Below are 19339 nucleotides of genomic sequence, written 5' to 3'. Positions count from 1 at the left end.
TCTGCTCTAGTACTCCTGCATCACACCTGTCTGCTGTAGCACTCCTGCATCACACCTGTCTGCTCTAGTACTCCTACATCACACCTGTCTGCTGTAGTACTCCTGCATCACACCTGTCTGCCACTCTAGTACTCCTGCATCACACCTGTCTGCTCTAGTACTCCTGCATCACACCTGTCTGCTCTAGTACTCCTGCATCACACCTGTCTGCTGCTCTAGTACTCCTGCATCACACCTGTCTGCTCTAGTACTCCTGCATCACACCTGTCTGCCGCTCTAGTACTCCTGCATCACACCTGTCTGCTCTAGTACTCCTGCATCACACCTGTCTGCTCTAGTACTCCTGCATCACACCTGTCTGCTCTAGTACTCCTGCATCACACCTGTCTGCTGTAGTACTCCTGCATCACACCTGTCTGCTCTAGTACTCCTGCATCACACCTGTCTGCTCTAGTACTCCTGCATCACACCTGTCTGCTCTAGTACTCCTGCATCACACTTGTCTGCCGCTGTAGTTCTGCATCGCACCTGTCTGCTCTAGTACTCCTGCATCACACCTGTCTGCTGCTCTAGTACTCCTGCATCACACCTGTCTGCTGTAGTACTCCTGCATCACACCTGTCTGCTCTAGCACTCCTGCATCACACCTGTCTGCTGTAGTACTCCTGCATCACACCTGTCTGCTGCTCTAGTACTCCTGCATCACACTTGTCTGCTGCTCTAGTACTCCTGCATCACACCTGTCTGCTGCTCTAGTACTCCTGCATCACACCTGTCTGCTCTAATACTCCTGCATCACACCTGTCTGCTGCTCTAGTACTCCTGCATCACACTTGTCTGCTGCTCTAGTACTCCTGCATCACACCTGTCTGCTGCTCTAGTACTCCTGCATCACACTTGTCTGCTGCTCTAGTACTCCTGCATCACACCTGTCTGCTGCTCTAGTACTCCTGCATCACACCTGTCTGCTGCTCTAGCACTCCTGCATCACACCTGTCTGCTGCTGTAGTACTCCTGCATCTAACCTGTCTGCTGTAGTACTCCTGCATCACACCTGTCTGCTGCTCTAATACTCCTGCATCACACCTGTCTGCTCTAGTACTCCTGCATCACACCTGTCTGCTGCTGTACTCCTGCATCACACCTGTCTGCTGCTGTAGTACTCCTGCATCACACCTGTCTGCTGCTCTAGTACTCCTGCATCACACCTGTCTGCTGTAGCACTCCTGCATCACACCTGTCTGCTCTAGTACTCCTACATCACACCTGTCTGCTGTAGTACTCCTGCATCACACCTGTCTGCTGCTCCAGTACTCCTGCATCACACCTGTCTGCTCTAGTACTCCTACATCACACCTGTCTGCTGCTGTACTCCTGCATCACACCTGTCTGCCACTATACTCCTGCATCACACCTGTCTGCTGCTCTAGTACTCCTGCATCACACCTGTCTGCTGCTCTAGTACTCCTGCATCACACCTGTCTGCTCTAGTACTCCTGCATCACACCTGTCTGCTCTAGTACTCCTTCATCACACTTGTCTGCCGCTGTAGTTCTGCATCGCACCTGTCTGCTCTAGTACTCCTGCATCACACCTGTCTGCTGCTCTAGTACTCCTGCATCACACCTGTCTGCCGCTCTAGTACTCCTGCATCACACCTGTCTGCTGCTCTAGTACTCCTGCATCACATCTGTCTGCTGTAATACTCCTGCATCACACCTGTCTGCTGCTCTAGTACTCCTGCATCACACCTGTCTGCTGTAGTACTCCTGCATCACACCTGTCTGCCGCTCTAGTACTCCAGCATCACACCTGTCTGCTCTAATACTCCTGCATCACACCTGTCTGCTGCTCTAGTACTCCTGCATCACACCTGTCTGCTGCTCTACTACTCCTGCATCATACCTGTCTGCTGTAGCACTCCTGCATCACACCTGTCTGCTCTAGTACTCCTGCATCACACCTGTCTGCTGTAGCACTCCTGCATCACACCTGTCTGCTCTAGTACTCCTGCATCACACCTGTCTGCCGCTCTAGTACTCCTGCATCACACCTGTCTGCTCTAGTACTCCTGCATCACACCTGTCTGCTGCTCTAGTACTCCTGCATCACACCTGTCTGCTTCTCTAGTACTCCTGCATCACACCTGTCTGCTCTAGTACTCCTGCATCACACCTGTCTGCTGTAGTACTCCTGCATCACACCTGTCTGCTCTAGTACTCCTACATCACACCTGTCTGCTGTAGTACTCCTGCATCACACCTGTCTGCTCTAGTACTCCTGCATCACACCTGTCTGCTGTAGTACTCCTGCATCACACCTGTCTGCTGCTCTAGCACTCCTGCATCACACCTGTCTGCTGTAGTACTACTGCATCACACCTGTCTGCTCTAGTACTCCTGCATCACACCTGTCTGCTGTAGTACTCCTGCATCACACCTGTCTGCTCTAGTACTCCTGCATCACACCTGTCTGCTCTAGTACTCCTGCATCACACCTGTAGTACTCCTGCATCACACCTGTCTGCTGCTCTACTCCTGCATCACACCTGTCTGCCGCTCTAGTACTCCTGCATCACACCTGTCTGCTCTAATACTCCTGCATCACACCTGTCTGCTGCTCTAGTACTCCTGCATCACACCTGTCTGCTCTAGTACTCCTGCATCACACCTGTCTGCTGCTGTACTCCTGCATCACACCTGTCTGCCGCTCTAGTAATCCTGCATCACACCTGTCTGCCGCTCTAGTACTCCTGCATTACACCTGTCTGCTGCTGTAGTACTCCTGCATCACACCTGTCTGCTCTAGTACTCCTGCATCACACCTGTCTGCTGCTCTAGTACTCCTGCATCACACCTGTCTGCTGCTCTAGTACTCCTGCATCACACCTGTCTGCTGCTGTAGTACTCCTGCATCACACCTGTCTGCCACTCTAGTACTCCTGCATCACACCTGTCTGCTCTAGTACTCCTGCATCACACCTGTCTGCTGCTCTAGCACTCCTGCATCACACCTGTCTGCTGCTCCAGTACTCCTGCATCACACCTGTCTGCTGCTCTAGCACTCCTGCATCACACCTGTCTGCTGCTGTACTTCTGCATCACACCTGTCTGCTGCTGTAGTACTCCTGCATCACACCTGTCTGCTGCTGTAGTACTCCTGCATCACACCTGTCTGCTGCTCTAATACTCCTGCATCACACCTGTCTGCTCTAGTACTCCTGCATCACACCTGTCTGCTGCTCTAGTACTCCTGCATCACACCTGTCTGCCGCTCTAGTACTCCTGCATCACACCTGTCTGCCGCTCTAGTACTCCTGCATCACACCTGTCTGCTGCTGTAGTACTCCTGCATCACACCTGTCTGCTTTAGCACTCCTGAATCACACCTGTCTGCTCTAGTACTCCTGCATCACACCTGTAGTACTCCTGCATCACACCTGTAGTACTCCTGCATCACACCTGTCTGCCGCTCTAGTACTCCTGCATCACACCTGTCTGCTGCTCTAGTACTCCTCTATCACACCTGTCTGCTGCTCTACTCCTGCATCACACCTGTCTGCTGCTCTAGTACTCCTGCATCACACCTGTCTGCTGCTCTAGTACTCCTGGATCACACCTGTCTGCTCTAGTACTCCTGCATCACACCTGTCTGCTGCTGTACTCCTGCATCACACCTGTCTGCCGCTCTAGTACTCCTGCATCACACCTGTCTGCCGCTCTAGTACTCCTGCATCACACCTGTCTGCTCTAGTACTCCTGCATCACACCTGTCTGCTGCTGTAGTACTCCTGCATCACACCTGTCTGCTGTAGTACTCCTGCATCACACCTGTCTGCTCTAGTACTCCTGCATCACACCTGTCTGCTGCTGTAGTACTCCTGCATCACACCTGTCTGCTCTAGTACTCCTGCATCACACCTGTCTGCTGCTGTAGTACTCCTGCATCACACCTGTCTGCTGTAGTACTCCTGCATCACACCTGTCTGCTCTAGTACTCCTGCATCACACCTGTCTGCTGCTGTAGTACTCCTGCATCACACCTGTCTGCTCTAGTACTCCTGCATCACACCTGTCTGCTGCTGTAGTACTCCTGCATCACACCTGTCTGCTCTAGTACTCCTGCATCACACCTGTCTGCTGCTGTAGTACTCCTGCATCACACCTGTCTGCTGTAGTACTCCTGCATCACACCTGTCTGCTCTAGTACTCCTGCATCACACCTGTCTGCTGCTGTAGTACTCCTGCATCACACCTGTCTGCTCTAGTACTCCTGCATCACACCTGTCTGCCACTCTAGTACTCCTGCATCACACCTGTCTGCTGCTGTAGCACTCCTGCATCACACCTGTCTGCTGCTGTAGTACTCCTGCATCACACCTGTCTGCTGCTCTAGTACTCCTGCATCACACCTGTCTGCTGTAGTACTCCTGCATCACACCTGTCTGCTCTAGTACTCCTGCATCACACCTGTCTGCCACTCTAGTACTCCTGCATCACACCTGTCTGCTGCTGTACTCCTGCATCACACCTGTCTGCTCTAGTACTCCTGCATCACACCTGTCTGCTCTAGCACTCCTGCATCACACCTGTCTGCTGCTCTAGTACTCCTGCATCACACCTGTCTGCCGCTCTAGTACTCCTGCATCACACCTGTCTGCCACTCTAGTACTCCTGCATCACACCTGTCTGCTGCTGTAGTACTCCTGCATCACACCTGTCTGCTGCTCTAGTACTCCTGCATCACACCTGTCTGCCACTCATGAAAATTGTTTTAGATAATTAGTTCACTTTGCAATCAGCCTAAGCAGTGTAAAATAAAGCACAGGTAAGATGTGGCCTAGAGGACGTGGGGGTGAAGAAGTAGGAGGAAGAGGAGAAGGAAGAGGGCACAGAGGTGAAGAAGCGAGAGGGAGAGGATGACATGGAAAAGGAGGTGAAGTTAGAGGAAGAGGACAAGCAGTAGCGAAAGGAGGGGGAAGAGGAAGAGGAAGAAGAGGAAGAGATAGAATAACTGATGACATCAGCGCTACTGTACAATAGTGGACCATGTAATCAACCATGGAATGAGCCTGAAAGAAGCTGGCCAACGAGTTCAGCCTAACTTGAGCCAAAATGTTTCAGGGCTGCTTTGGTCCGCAACTGGTTTACAGATCACCCCATCTTCATTGTATACGCAACCTCCCTTCATACTCTCACACACTCTTACCCTTACTCCCCTCATACTCTCACACATTCTTACCCTTACTCCCCTCATACTCTCACACATTCTTACCCTTACTCCCCTCATACCCTTCATAGAATTCTTGAATCCTGCCTGGCGCTGGAAGGTCTTATTAGCGTCATCTCCATCAATACATAGCCCTTCTACAGGCAATGGAGGAGGCATGTGGGTATAGATACTGACCAGGCATCATGTCGGACCTGGATACAGCATTCCAGAAGATACCCCCCCCCCCCCCCCCCCTCCGTGCCTTGGACTGGGGGACATTGCATTCGATGTAGATGTAATTTTGTGTCCAGACCCAGAGAGACGACATGATGTAGACTTAAGCAATAAGCCCAGAGAGGCCGTGGTTAATACAGTAAAATCAAACAGCTAAGGGGTGTTGTTAGGCATGACGCCAAGCGGAATCCGGAAAGTGTTTGTTTCCGGAGTCCAGCAAATTCAACACTCTTAGAAAAAAAGGTGCTTTCCTGAACCACAAAATGGTTATATTGCATGCCTCATATTTGGTACCACAAAATGGTTCTTTAAACCATTTTGAAGAGTTAAAAAAAAACAACCCCTAAGGGCTCTTTAAACCCTGCACAGTTCTAAATAGCACCCCAAGACCCCTTTTTTTTTTTTTAGAAAAAAACAAAAGATGTAGACAACTTTTACATTAAAGGAATGTGTTTCAGGCTACCTTTGTTGTCTTCCAGCTGCGGACACCTTGAAGAAAAGCTTAACAAGTCGATGTCTTTGTCCTCCATTGCCGAAAAGGTACCGAACCAACAGGTTGTAAAGCTCACAGGTCTGTGGTGCAGCTTGAGGGGAAGGTGGGGGTGAGGAATAAAATTGCTTTGGCATTTGTCTGAAAGCCAAGTGATCAGATCTCACACAATCTCACACACACCCAAGATAATCATTTTAGCTCTCACAAATGCCTGTGTGGGTCACCACACATAGCACAAATAACAGATGAATTCATCTTGTGTCATACCTAATATGTTTACAATAGCACATGCCAAGGTACACTCCCTGAAAGACAAAACTTGACTGTTGTGTCTTGTCTGACTTGGGGCTTTGAGTGTAGAATTAAGAATTGAAGAAAGTCAACAAAAAAAGTGTTTAAAAAAGTATGCACCTGGCCTTTAGTGTTTTGTAGCCTTTCATTGTAAAAACAGAGACATTTTCATTCTTGACAACAAAAACAATGGAGCTAGAACAGAAGTCATATTTTACATAAAAAGTGGATAAAGCCGTTTTGGAGATGCATTTGCCATGCTGAACAGTCGTCTGTTTCTGTAAGCATGTGAGAATAACGTTTGACTGACTATGTGGTTGTATTTTGTGGACACAATCTTTGATATGTTTTGAAAGTTGCTGTATAGGCTACGTGGAAATGAAATATTGCTCACTGAGCATACACAAGAATGATTAGGCTAATAATATGCTAATTAGGCCTAGCCTACTACTACTACTACTAATAATAATAATAATAATATGGCACATTTGTTAGCTGTTTTAACTTTTGCATGCAGGCCTACATGTTATAACATTGTGTTCCAGATTAACACCGAACACCATAACGTTAAATACAAGATGACAAGATAATAACCTGTAGGCCTACGGCATGTTTCGACATTTGACGCTTCATTCCCTATGGCAGAGACTGCATGTGTGGTTTCTAATGATTATAACCCTGAGAGAACACAGTCACTTAGGCGAAGTGAACTTTAAAAAACACCTGCGGCAGTACTGGAACTTGGAAATCGCTGGGATATTTTCGAACCTGTGCGAAAGCACTCCGTGGCTTTGGCATCTGTATAAAAGTGCTGCGTATCTACCCCCTCATCACTTCCGAGCTGCTCTGAGAAGCATCAGTAGCCTCTACTCACAATGGCAACCTTCTCCAGCCGCATCTCCATGTCCTCCGGATCATCCATCGCAGGGGGGATCTCTGGGCTCTCCCTGTCCGGAGGAGGAGCTCGCATGAGCGTCATGCGGGCCGGCAGTGTGTACGGCGGAGCTGGAGGAGCTGGAGTTCGCATATCCAGCGCTGGCGCAGGGTTTGGCGCTGGCGCTGGCGCAGGCTTCGGTGGTGGCGCAGGGTTCGGGTTCGCTGCTGGCGGCGGCGGCGGCGGTGGCTTCAGCATGGCCGCTGGTGGCGGAGCTTTTGAGGCCGTTGTTGGCAACGGGAAATTCACCATGCAGAACCTCAACGACCGACTGGCCGCCTACCTGGTCAAGGTGCAGACCCTAGAGAAGGCCAACGCCGAGCTGGAGCTGAGGATCAGACAGTTCATGGAGGCTAGGATCGGCCCTGCTACGCATGACTTCTCTGGCTTCATGGTCACCATCAGTGACCTCCAGACCAAGGTGGGTGTTGGCATGTCCAGTCTCAGTGCAGAATCTACAGTTAAGGGCTATTTTTTTTTTTTGCTTTAGAGCCTACATGCGTGCTGTAAAATGCCTAGATTAGAGGAATCATTACAGTTCACGTGATTGCATAGTCATAAATAATTAACATACACAATTGCATTAGCTGTTGCAGCATCTAATCTTGTTTGTTTTACTTCAAGATTATGGGAATCATCAGTGTTAAGGGAGGAGTTGTCCTGGGTATTGACAACGCCAAACTGGCTGCCGAAGACTTCAGAGTCAAGTGAGTGTAATTCCTTCTCTAGAGTACTATTAAATCATTTTGCATTATCAGCGAAAAGCTTGCTGAGCTGTTGCTGCAACATAGTGAACTAAACCGTGTTTGCCGTGCCCTCTACTGGAATGTGTGAAACACATGCAGCCCACACACTCTCAGTCAATCATTCGAAGACAATATCCTCCTTGTCCTGTTTATCTTGATATTTTAATTTAGGCTAAATGCTGTTTCAAATTTCAGATTTGAGGCAGAGCAGGCCATGCGTCTCTCTGTGGAGGCTGACATCCTTGGACTCAGGAGGGTCCTGGAGGACCTCACCCTCTCCAAATCCGACCTCGCCATGCAGATAGCGGCCATTCAGGAGGAGCTCGCCTTCCTGAAGAAGAGCCATCAAGAGGTGTGTTGCTTTACAAGCATTTCCTTGTTCACATGTTCCTCGTTATCATTAGGCTACGTTTTTTCTACTCACTTGCATGGAATGGTCAATATAATCACCTTGGTCGTTATCATCTTCTTAACCATCCACCTGATGTCTACTGTACCTCAGGATCTCCTGGTTCTTCGCGCACAAGCCGGCAGCACAGTAAACGTGGAGGTGGACGCTGCTCCTCAGGAAGATCTCATGGCAGTCCTGGCCGGCGTCCGTGAACACTACGAGGCTGTGGCCGTCAAGAACAAAAAGGAACTGGAGGGCTGGTTCCAGGCCAAGGTGAGTAGCCTGGGCCTACACCTGCTCAATATACAGTAGGTCAAAATCTGATTGGATCAGAGTTATTAGGCATAAACAAAGTAAAAGCCATGAATAAAGAAGTCATAATACTCTCATAACAGTTTGTTGTCCAAGTCAAGTAGCCAACTATTTTCATGCAAACTCGAATATGGGCACAAGAACAGTTTTAAAACAACACAACGCATGCTGTGGAGGAGGCGGCTGCAACTTCCAGTAACATTGTTGCGTTTTCCTTTCCTCACCCACAGTCGGAAGCGCTCAGCAAAGAAGTCCTCACAAGCACAGCTGTCCTCCAGACGTCCTCCTCGGAAGTCACGTCCATCAAGAGCACAGTGCAGGCGCTACAGATCGAGCTGCAAGGCCTCGTTAGCATGGTGAGTGAACAACGGTGCCGTAGGCTACTCATTTGTAGGCCTAGTGTCGAGTGCATTGTCGAGTCTATTGCTCTATAGTTCTTAAGAAGTTCAAGAACTATTTATTTCAGGCAGTAGGCTACTCCCAATTATTGGAAATAGCCAATTAGTCTGGTGAAGTAGAAGTAGTACAATTACCAAAGCTAATAGCGATGGATATTTATAAAGCGGGATGCAACAACTCACCGACATTACTTACTGAGTTTATTTTCTTCTTGTTTGTTTGTGTTTTAGAAAGCGTCCATGGAAGCCACCCTGGCAGAGACCCAGACCCGCTACGCTAGCATGCTGGGCGGATACCAGATACAGGTGACCAGCCTGGAGGAACAACTCGCTGCCCTCCGCAGCGACCTTGAGCGCCAGGGCTACGAGTACTCGATGCTGCTGGACATCAAGACCAGACTGGAGATGGAGATCGCCGAGTACAGAAGACTGCTCGACGGAGACGCATACGCGGCCTCTTCGTACTCGTAAGTGCCTATAACCACATTTTAATTTAGTTACAGTTTATTACACTGAATACCAATACACTCTTGGTGACCACTGTCTTTTGTCCGCTCTGCCAGAACTGTCTCGTCCTCATCATTATCGACATCATCAGCAGCAGCATCAGCAGCAGTGGTAGAGGTAGCAGCAGCAGCAGCAGAAGCAGAGACCGTGTCCACAACACGTACCAGAGTGGTGACAGTGGTGGAAGAGATCGTTGATGGACAGGTTGTGTCGTCATCCACCTCCTCCTCCCTCATCGGCGGCTCCGAATTGAGTCTAGAAGCCCAAAGCTGATCCACAACTTGCCTGCTTATTGACACAAGACAGGTATAACCTGCAATGTCAAGGTTTAAAAAACCGCCAATAAAGCAAGAGCCCTCTACACTCTGTGTACATCCTTATTTGTGTTGACAAACAATCAACGAGATCTTACACAGGAAGGCTTAACATTCTGTCATAATCTCTTGTGACCAAGGGATCTTTAAACAGATGCTGTTAAGTGAAACCCCACAGAAAAATACTGAATGGAGAGACAATAATATAAATAAATATATATATATATATAGAGAGAGAGAGAGAGAGAGAGAGAGAGAGAGAGAGAGAGAGAGAGAGAGAGAGAGAGAAAGATTAAATAACATAATAATTGTAAGGGGTTGTGCTGCCATATATGTGGCTGAAGGGTCGGACATCCGTTTGACGTCGCATATGTGCAAGACATGGACATAAACAGTTAGTCACACACACCTTCTTGAGGGGACTACCTGAGGGGAAATAACTAGTCTGAACAACATTCATTCTCACAAAAAAAACATTTGACAGTTAACAGACTTGAAGACAGGTGCAGGATCATAAAACTGTAGTTAATCTGTCTACTCTAACTCTGGCTTATAACTCATGCAGTTACATAAAGACTGTCAATCAAGATATTTTATTACAACTTTCACTATTTTTGACCTTGAACGAAATGTGATACCTGAAAAAGAAAATGTTGAAACATCTGGAGGCATCTGGACCAACTGAAAAGTAAGTTGTATGTTCTAGAGTGCAATTTCAAAGTATATAACAAATGACCATGGCTCTGATAAAAGGAACAAGCATCATTGCAGTTTTACATTAGTTTCTTTTTAATAACTCATTCCAGTACAAGGTTTAGGAATTACATGTTATCATCAATAAATGTGTACATGGTGAGTATTTTACCGGAAGAAAGCAACTGGAATGGCACTCACTACAACACAGTTTTGACAAGGTACAAAGCTCTCTACTCAGCTCTCTGTCACGCCACTGATTCCCAAAAAACAGACACTTGCATAAGAGCAAATCAGTCACAACATGGACCCCAAACAACATAATGCAAAAAGGACATAAAAAGGTATGAAAAACATAAAGGAAACATATATATTTATATATATACTGTAGTATTTATATATAAAAAAAACCAAATAGGAATAATACTCTGAGAAGTTAAAAGTTTTTTGTTTTTTTTTAGCTACTATCGTTACTGAGACTGCTGCCACTGCTAAGGTCTGGCCGCTCTCGTTTGTGAATTTGCTCGTGTGCTTTGAGGTGGCCTGACTGGCTGAAGTTCTTGCCACAGTGGGAGCACGCGTACGGCCGCTCTCCCGTGTGAATCTGCTGGTGTGCTTTAAGATGTCCTAAGCGCCCGAAGCTCTTGCCGCACTGCGTGCAGCCAAACGGACGCTCGCCCGAGTGGATCTTCTCGTGCGTTTTGAGGACCCCTGAATTGCTGAAGGTCTTGCCACACTCGGAGCACGTGTAAGGCTTCTCGCCGGTGTGGATCTGTTGGTGGTTCCGAAAGCTGGTCTCCTTGACGAAGGTCTTGCCGCAGTGCGGGCAACAGAAAGGACGCTCGCCCGTGTGGCTCAGCTGGTGCGTTTTGAGTTCCTTGGACTGGCTAAAGCTCTTGCCGCACGTGAGGCAGCAGAAGGGCTTCTCGCCCGTGTGCAGCCGCTGGTGCGAGCGGAGGTCGTCCGCTTTGGTGAAGCCCTTGGGGCAGTGTGCGCAGGTGTAGGGCTTCTGCCCGGTGTGGATGAGCTGGTGGCGCTTCAGGTTGCCCGCCTGGCCGAAGCTCTTGCCGCACTGCGGACAGATGTAGGGCCGCTCGCCTGTGTGGATGCGCTGGTGCGTCTTGAGGTTCCCCAGAGTGCTGAAGGTCTTGCCGCACTGCGTGCAGGAGAACGGCTTCTCGCCGTTGAGGTTGCGAGGCTTCCGCGGACCCGCGCTGTGCCCTTTGGTCCCCATGTGGCCCGTCTCCAGCGAGCCTTTCGTCTCCGAGCCGGAGCCGAGCTCGTACACGTCGTTACCCGGGAACTCGGACTCCATTTTCCCCATGCCGTCGATGAGGGAGTCCGGCCTCAGCTTATTAAGTTCGGTTCGCAGCTCCGCCATGTGGATGGACTCGAGGCCGTTGATCTCGGACCTGATGTGGCTGGACATGAGGTTGGGTTCGTACTCGGTTTTGATGGCGCTCAGCTCGGTGGCGTAGTAGCACTGCAGGTCGGCGTGCTGCTCGGACTTGATGTACTCCAGGCTGTCGGAGACGTGCGTGATGTAGTCGAACACCAGGCTGGGCTCGTAGTGACTCTTGTACGAGTCCAGCTCGGTGCCGTGGAACGAGTGCATGTGGGCGCAGTGGTGCGCGCCGTGGTGCTCCGACTTGATGTAGTCCAGCCCGCTGAGCTCCATCTTGACCCGGTCCGACCCGAGCTCGGCCATGCTGAGCGGCTGGATCTCCGACAGGTCCACCGTGTGGATCGGCTCCAGGTCCGGCGGCTCCGTCTTCACGCACGGCAGCATGACCATGGGCTCAACGATCTCGGACGCCAGCGCGTTGAGGTTGGGCGTCGGGCAGTCGGAGGAGAGCAGGTGTAAGGTCGGCGTGCTGCACTCTGGTCGAAGCGGGTCCAGTGGCGGGGAGCCGCACTCGGACGCCAGAGTGCTTAGCCCTATAGAGATACACTCACTCTCCAGCTCTGCCATGGCGGGAGAGTCCAGTCCTCACGCGGGCTATGGCTTCCGCTATGGGAGCAGAGGTTGTGCTTTAGAACAAAATGATTATGATATGTTACGGTGGCCTTACACCTGAGAAAAATAGAAGAGGCCACGTTCTGTTTTCCGTGATGGGTGCCAAGGCTTGTTCCCTGGGTTAGGGTAAGTGCTGATCTCCAAGGACTCTGTATATTTGAACAAAGAAAAGAAAAAGAAAAAAACATGAAGTTATTTAGCTGTAAAAATACTGTAACCGTGTTCATTGTACTGTTCTTCATTACATGTAAACTGTTATTGTTTAACACAACGACATGCCGTTCCCAATCTATCAATATGTCTCCACCCATCAACCAACTTGATTTCAACAGCATGAGCATCAGTACTAAGGACAAAATATTCATTTAATATTTGATATCAATATCAAATATCAGCATTGACATTTGATCTATAACTAGTGAGCTAACGGTCTGAAAGGCATGTAAAACATTTCAAAACCATGAACAGGCCAGCTGCCACTGAAGAAAGCGTGTTACTATGCTAACTGGCAACTGGTGACACAGTTATGGAGACCCCCAGGGAAATCTAGCTAAGGAGATAACTAGGCTACATAGCACATATTCTGGACAGCTAGTGTGTACAACAGGTGTGCTGACCTGTTCTTTTCTTGACCGTAATACCATCGGTCAAGAAACCATCGGTGAATTTGGAAATAGAGATAACACAAACTCTATTGAAACCTGTTAAAAGGTTCTGTCACATAGATATAAAAGCAGTGAAAGGCCACAGATCAACCCATCAAACACACTTAAAGGACAGAATTTGTCACTACCACCAAGTACATCAATACTCACTCTGCTATAATAAACTAATTTACACAAAAACACAAAAGAGTTAACTCTTAAGATGACATGTAGCCTACACACATCTAGCACACCTCCAGTGGCAGCGTCGCTGGGCACCTACCTACCACTGGCATGCGCTCTACGTGGGAACATGCTAACTACGTGAGTCACTAACATGACTCATGGTGCAGCTGGTGAGGCTCCCGTCATGGCTGCCAGTTTACAAAGGGCCTCACTTCATTCACCAGAGAGCCTCAGGTGCCCGTTTAGTCTCTTACTAAACAATCTATAGGGCCTTCAATCTGTTATTCCATATCACCAACACCCACAGCATCTCATGTTCAAGTTTGAAGGCATCACACATACAGAGAACAGAACCGCTAATCTGATGCACTGTGATCTGGTACAATCTCACAATGAATACTAGCAATGCTGCTGCTTGTACAGCTGCTGTAACTACATCTAAAACAACTATTGCTGGTCCTGATAGGATACTACAAGTTGTAATGATGCTTACACAAATAACATAATAGCATATTTCGTTATTATGCACATAACAAATGCGTTATTATAATTTGACTATATCAACAATTTAATTGCTATGCTGTTGTATTTTTTGTATTTATTTATTTATTTTTCAATTGTGGGACTTAATCTTCACCACGATAATTATAGTGTCAACAGTAACAAATGGCAGGAATACGATGTTACGCTGCTGCTGTTGTTGTTTCGGCTGTTGTTATTACTAATGCTTGTTAGTTTTTTGGAGGTAGGCCTTTAATTTGCAAAGCAAACATGGGCTCGTGCTAATACATAACACCTAACTTGAGGTGTTAGAATCAGCATAGAGGCTCCAGGTCATTACCGCTACTGATTGGCGCTTTTCTTATGCTAACAGCCCTGTTGTGGATCATTAGGGCTTGCTCTGAGCTTCACAGTGTGAATTATAGTGAAATCATGATTTTTTAAAGTTAGTAGATTATTTATTAACTTCAGGTATTTAGGTACTGTGCAATGACTGCTTTGTTCTGTCACATCTCGTTCTTAAGAGAATACACCGATTTTCACCCATGACCTCATTTTGTATGCAGTCTATAATAGGCGCATGACATACATTCATAACGTGACAAAATGCTTAAAATCGTCTGTCGTTAAATAAGGGCGCATGTGATGTACGCTAAAAAGCTCAAAATGAAAGAGCCTGACCTAAATTTCAAGGAAATAACATGCACATCCTTGAGCTATTACAAAAATATGTGTAGTTGGCACCCGCACTAACTTCACTGAGAAAATGTCAGGCATGCGTTTTATTTTACTTCAAAGAGTTAAAATCTGTCGGCAACCTGAAAAAGTTGCGCGCCCGCATTTTACAATATGTTGCATTTTCAGAGTAAATATTCCTGTTCTAAGAACTTACAAGCGTCGCCAACAATGTTGCATTTCAAAAGGTATTCGGCGAGCGTAACTTTGTCTACCTATGTGTCGAGCGTTAACTACCTTTTTGCAGCTAGGTAGCTTGCCAGTTCGCCACGCATCATGCACTTTTAGCTGGCAGCACAAATCTGGTGTTTTTCTTCCTCTATATTCGTACTTAAATTACTAAGTGACACATAGCGGGGGAATGTAGAACGAGGGCGCACCATTTTATTATAAAATTAAAAGTTAATTCGCACATCAATCAAAAGTGATTCTTATGATCTCAGAGGGTACGATAATATACAAAGACGGGGCGAAATGCCATCTAGCCAGCTAGCCAGTGGCCATCTTGTTTATTGCTAACGTCGCTGATACAGCGAACCACACAGCCAACCAACCTACAAGCACAAGAGGAAAGTTGCAGCTCCGAAAGAGCAGCATCGCTAGCAACAACTTTTTGCCCCGCACATTTGCTTCTTTGATATGCCGTCCGGTCTGAGGGGGGATTTTCCATAACAAAAGACGACCTATCAAATTACGATTGGCTACCTGCGCTGGGCCATGCACATTTACATCACCGAGCAGAAAGAGGTGAAAATATGAATTATAGCTCTCCAGCTGCAGCTACCTGCTGTTTCTCCAGCTCATTGTTTTTTTACGTCTTCGGCTCGCCGTCGTGATTGAAAGGGTAAACCTCTGCCGGACCCGCCACGTCCTCTTCGGCCCAAGAGTCCAGCAGCCTCCGTGTCGCGCACTCCTTTTCTTTCCTCTCTCCCTCTCTCCTCTCCTCCCTCTCTCTCTCATTGACTAATTCCGCTTCGTTTTCACTCCCTTGTCGCTTTCCTCGGTGTTTCTGCTGTGCACTTCCGTCGTAAAATGTAAATGCGCGCGCAGCATGCATTCTCTCTGGGCGGCATTTCACTTCCGAATGTATAGCGAATGATTTGTGACAATGTAACTACTGATGATCCACGTTGCCGTTCGATAGCCATTGCTGTGGAAATATGAAACAAAATTGTATCACACGCTGGATACTTGTTTTGTGTCAACAGTGTAGAATCTGTGTCAGTGTACCATTCGCTTACAAGGCTGGCAGATGTTCTCATATTCAGGTCAACGTCCCACCTTTCATACCTGATGACTGTACGTGCATTCCATCACTGTATGCGAAAGCGATCATATTTGGCAGCGCTCTGCAGATCTTGGTGACAGACATCCTCAGATTTGACCTCATTCTTTTGCGCGCTTGATTTTACTGACATTCACGCAAATAATCTCCAGCCTTGCAGAGACTGTGCATTAGCCTACGCTGTCATTTCTTGTGGCGAATATTGCGAAATAACGCTATTTTTTTCATCAGTGACATTGGCAAGGTGTTTTCAGCAAATTCTATTTTAGAAGTATAGGCTTATTGAATATCAGTAAAATCACCCGTGTCTTTTTTTCTCAACCATGCCCAAATTCTCTTATTCATATCAAAATAATATACGATAGTGTTTATTACATTAAGTATACGCATTACATGCGTAATATAGCGTTACAACTGTATGCTGCCACAGGTAGAAACATTCAGGAGGCTTGGTACCATGGTCTGAAATATCCCACGGTGATTTTTTTTTTCTTCTTCCCCCCAATGCGATTATTATTTTTTTCGTTTTTTAAATCATCTTAGACTTGGTACTAGGTTTTTCCAGTCCATAATTTCAAACCCTGCGTTGCTTGTTGCTGGGTGATGATGAACAGTGAGGTGTGACAGTGCCACCTCATATTAACAAACGTGTTCTCTGTTGCCATGACAGATGAGTTGAAGGTGGCTGTCAGAGACCTGATTGCCTCACTACTAGATACAGTAGTATGTATAGCAAAGCTTAGAGCGGAGTGCAGCGCTTTATGATCTTTGATGTATAGCCTATGAGCTGCATCCTCTGCATACTGTACATTGTCCGGTATGATTTGATAATATTTGCAATGCTTTTGAGAGCCACCAATAACTGAAGGTGCATTCCTTGTGGCTGCCAGCTTGGCAGCTAATTACTGATTTATTGATGTTAGTTTTGGATCACGGTACATGTAGGCTATATTTCTAATAATCACAATCCTATATACTTCTGATCAAAATCAGCACCTTGCTCCTATAGTCCTGAGCGGAGGACTGTTCAGTTCCCTCAGAGAATAAAGAGTGTTACTGCACAGCACTGGTAGGCTGGGCGAACCCTGCCTGATCTGCCAGAGATTTGGATTTCGCCCTGCAGCTCAGGCTGGAAACCTGCACATCCATCTCTCCTGCTTCCTGGCCACATATTCTGGGTCAAATCGCAAACTATCTTATCCAAAAGGCGCACCTGGATCGTTGGTCTGATTGGTTGAAGGACTATCCAAAAGCGTACTGGGTTATTTGAACCACTGATCACGCCTCTTGTGCTGTAGAAATAAAGCGGAGACTCCCCAGACTGATGTTCAATCTTAAAAGATTGAGCTTAGTATGGCGATAGTCAGACTACAGCACTGGCTCTGTAATTGGGAAATAGACAAATTGTGGCTCAGACCAAGCGACACACAAAATCCCAGCCAATCAGCACAGTTCTTCTGGAGCACTGAGGTGAGGGTGCTGTGTGTGGCTATTGATTTTTAATTTAATTTGATTTCACTTATAGAGCGCAAAAACCTTACACATATCTCATGGCGCTTCACAGAGTGTTAAACACTCAGAGAGGGCCTATGAGTAACAGGGGCGAGGGACTACTAGAATTAGAGATACATAGGCTATAGGAAGAAACCTCGGGCAGATCCATAACCATTTTTGGAGCAGAGCTATTCACTACCTTTCACAAAGTTACAACTGAAGTGTGTGTGTGTGTGTGGGGGGGGGGGGGCAGCAGGGGGCAGCCCAGGCACGTAAAGGCTGCAGTTGAGACCAGTACATTGCAAATCTGTTACAGTCAACCACTGTAGGTTCCGAGTTGAATAGCATCTCACATCTCCTTAGAAAAGTGAGATTCGGACTCCAGTTTCTTTCTGCCAAGATTGCAGCAATATCGTATAGCAAAATCAGTCATTGGGCTGATGCATGAATCCTATAGCTGCTCTGACTAAATGATGCCTTTTGAAAGCTGTAGCACTGATTGTCATCAGTGCATCTGACAGTCACACACCTTCTGCTTATATGCTTGCTGACTGTTCCCGTCAGGCCACTTGCAAAGAAACGCCTAAACCTACCACACATCTGTGCCCTGTGTAAAACCAAAAGATGTTCCGTAGCGATACAGAATAAAAAAGGCAGGGGACAACCCGTGTGTGTGCCTCTGTCCGGTAAGTGTAACTGTAAAGGTCTTAACAGGGAAGCACGAGATAACTGTGTGAGTCATTCTTAACGGCTATGGAAAAAAAATGAGAGACCATTGCAATTTTTTCTGTCAGCCTACAGTTTCTGAGTGACATTTGAATATGTTGATGGTCATATACAAAGAGACCGCTGCAAACTTGAATATGACCATCAACTCACTTGAATGTCACTCAGTAACCAGAAACATGCAGTGGTCTCTTATTTTTCCCCCCAGAGCAGTATATTATAATTATACTAATGATGTTTTCTGAACAAAGGCAGGAATAATTGGCAGTCATCACTCACCTCACTTCTGCTTACTAGAGATTTAAAGTCTTCTTGCCATGCTCAGACAATATGAGGGCAGTGTTTCACAGGGTCCTGCAGAAGCAACCAAAATGGCTATAATGACAGACTAGATTTGCTCATGATAACAATTCAGTACAATTTCACCGCTTGTTACCCGCTGGAATTAGTGAACAAAAAGTCCCCAGGCCAATTCCCAACTTCTATTTGTGATTTGAGAATAAGTCTGCATGATGGCTCTCTCCACTGGTGTGTATAGTCAACGTTGCATCAATGGATTTACTGGTGAGCTAACAGTATGCCTTTCATAAGACATGATAGAATTTAAAAGGGCTGCTGGTGTTATGTTCAGTGTACAACTAGCCGTTCTGATTTTGCCAGAGACAGTCATCAGCTTCACAGGTTGCCCAGAGTGTCAGTCTGACTCACCAGAGCTGACGTGCCATCAGGGAGAGCTGGAAGTTGGACTGGAGAGGCTGGCCCCGCCTACATCACATACTGGCTCCGCCCACACCACATGCTGACCACGCCCACACCACCTGCTATCCCCACCAGCGCCCACGTCACAGAGGCCCTCCATCAGCTCATCAGCTGCCATCCTCTGATGTTAGTGTGGGTACCATGGATATAATAAAGCTTTATCACAGAGGCCCTCCATCAGCTCATCAGCTGCCATCCTCTGATGTTAGTGTGGGTACCATAGATATAATAAAGCTTTATTATATCTATGGTGGTGGGTACAGCTCAATAAGGAATTGATACTGTTATGCTCCACAAGTGGAGAGGGCTGCCCAGGTGGATAAAAAAAAATACAGGTGATGTTTGGCGGTGAGAGTTTACTGTTACCCACACTGAATACAGTATATATAGTTTGTAGTGTGTTGCAATTGCCTTTTCTTATGATTATGGGTCTATTCTTAACCAAAGACTTCTGAAGTTTGCCTACAA

The 19339-nt window shown here is 47.2% G+C and overlaps 2 protein-coding genes across 2 annotated transcripts; one reads left to right on the top strand and one right to left on the bottom strand.

Moving 5' to 3' along the window:
• The first annotated feature begins 7104 nt into the window (after positions 1 to 7104).
• LOC134077062 (keratin, type I cytoskeletal 13-like) lies at positions 7105 to 9843 on the top strand. The gene is made up of 7 exons (XM_062532447.1): positions 7105 to 7584; positions 7788 to 7870; positions 8105 to 8261; positions 8412 to 8573; positions 8843 to 8968; positions 9242 to 9477; positions 9574 to 9843. The coding sequence occupies exons 1-7, from the start codon at positions 7105 to 7107 to the stop codon at positions 9788 to 9790; spliced, it is 1461 nt and encodes a 486-aa protein (XP_062388431.1). The 3' UTR covers positions 9791 to 9843.
• A 761-nt stretch (positions 9844 to 10604) lies between these two features.
• si:dkeyp-113d7.1 (uncharacterized protein LOC407709 homolog) lies at positions 10605 to 15614 on the bottom strand. The gene is made up of 2 exons (XM_062532446.1): positions 15392 to 15614; positions 10605 to 12690 (listed from the first exon to the last, which is right to left on the bottom strand). The coding sequence occupies exon 2, from the start codon at positions 12494 to 12496 to the stop codon at positions 10982 to 10984; it is 1515 nt and encodes a 504-aa protein (XP_062388430.1). The 5' UTR covers positions 12497 to 12690; positions 15392 to 15614; the 3' UTR covers positions 10605 to 10981.
• Positions 15615 to 19339: the final 3725 nt, after the last annotated feature.

Source organism: Sardina pilchardus, chromosome 3 (genome assembly GCF_963854185.1).
Source record: "Sardina pilchardus chromosome 3, fSarPil1.1, whole genome shotgun sequence".
In the NCBI taxonomy this organism is placed as follows: domain Eukaryota; kingdom Metazoa; phylum Chordata; class Actinopteri; order Clupeiformes; family Clupeidae; genus Sardina; species Sardina pilchardus.
Note: the sequence above shows the minus strand (reverse complement) of the source record. Positions and strands in the feature narration are given on the sequence as shown.

What these genes read in the sequence shown, in the direction of transcription:
- si:dkeyp-113d7.1 (XM_062532446.1), bottom strand. Translation starts at nt 12,496, where the DNA reads ATGGCAGAGCTGGAGAGTGAGTGTATCTCTATAGGGCTAAGCACTCTG.
- LOC134077062 (XM_062532447.1), top strand. Translation starts at nt 7,105, where the DNA reads ATGGCAACCTTCTCCAGCCGCATCTCCATGTCCTCCGGATCATCCATC. An exon ending in GCCGAAGACTTCAGAGTCAA is followed by an intron (nt 7,871 to 8,104) that starts GTGAGTGTAATT and finishes TTCAAATTTCAG; the next exon opens with ATTTGAGGCAGAGCAGGCCA. An exon ending in TACGCGGCCTCTTCGTACTC is followed by an intron (nt 9,478 to 9,573) that starts GTAAGTGCCTAT and finishes CCGCTCTGCCAG; the next exon opens with AACTGTCTCGTCCTCATCAT.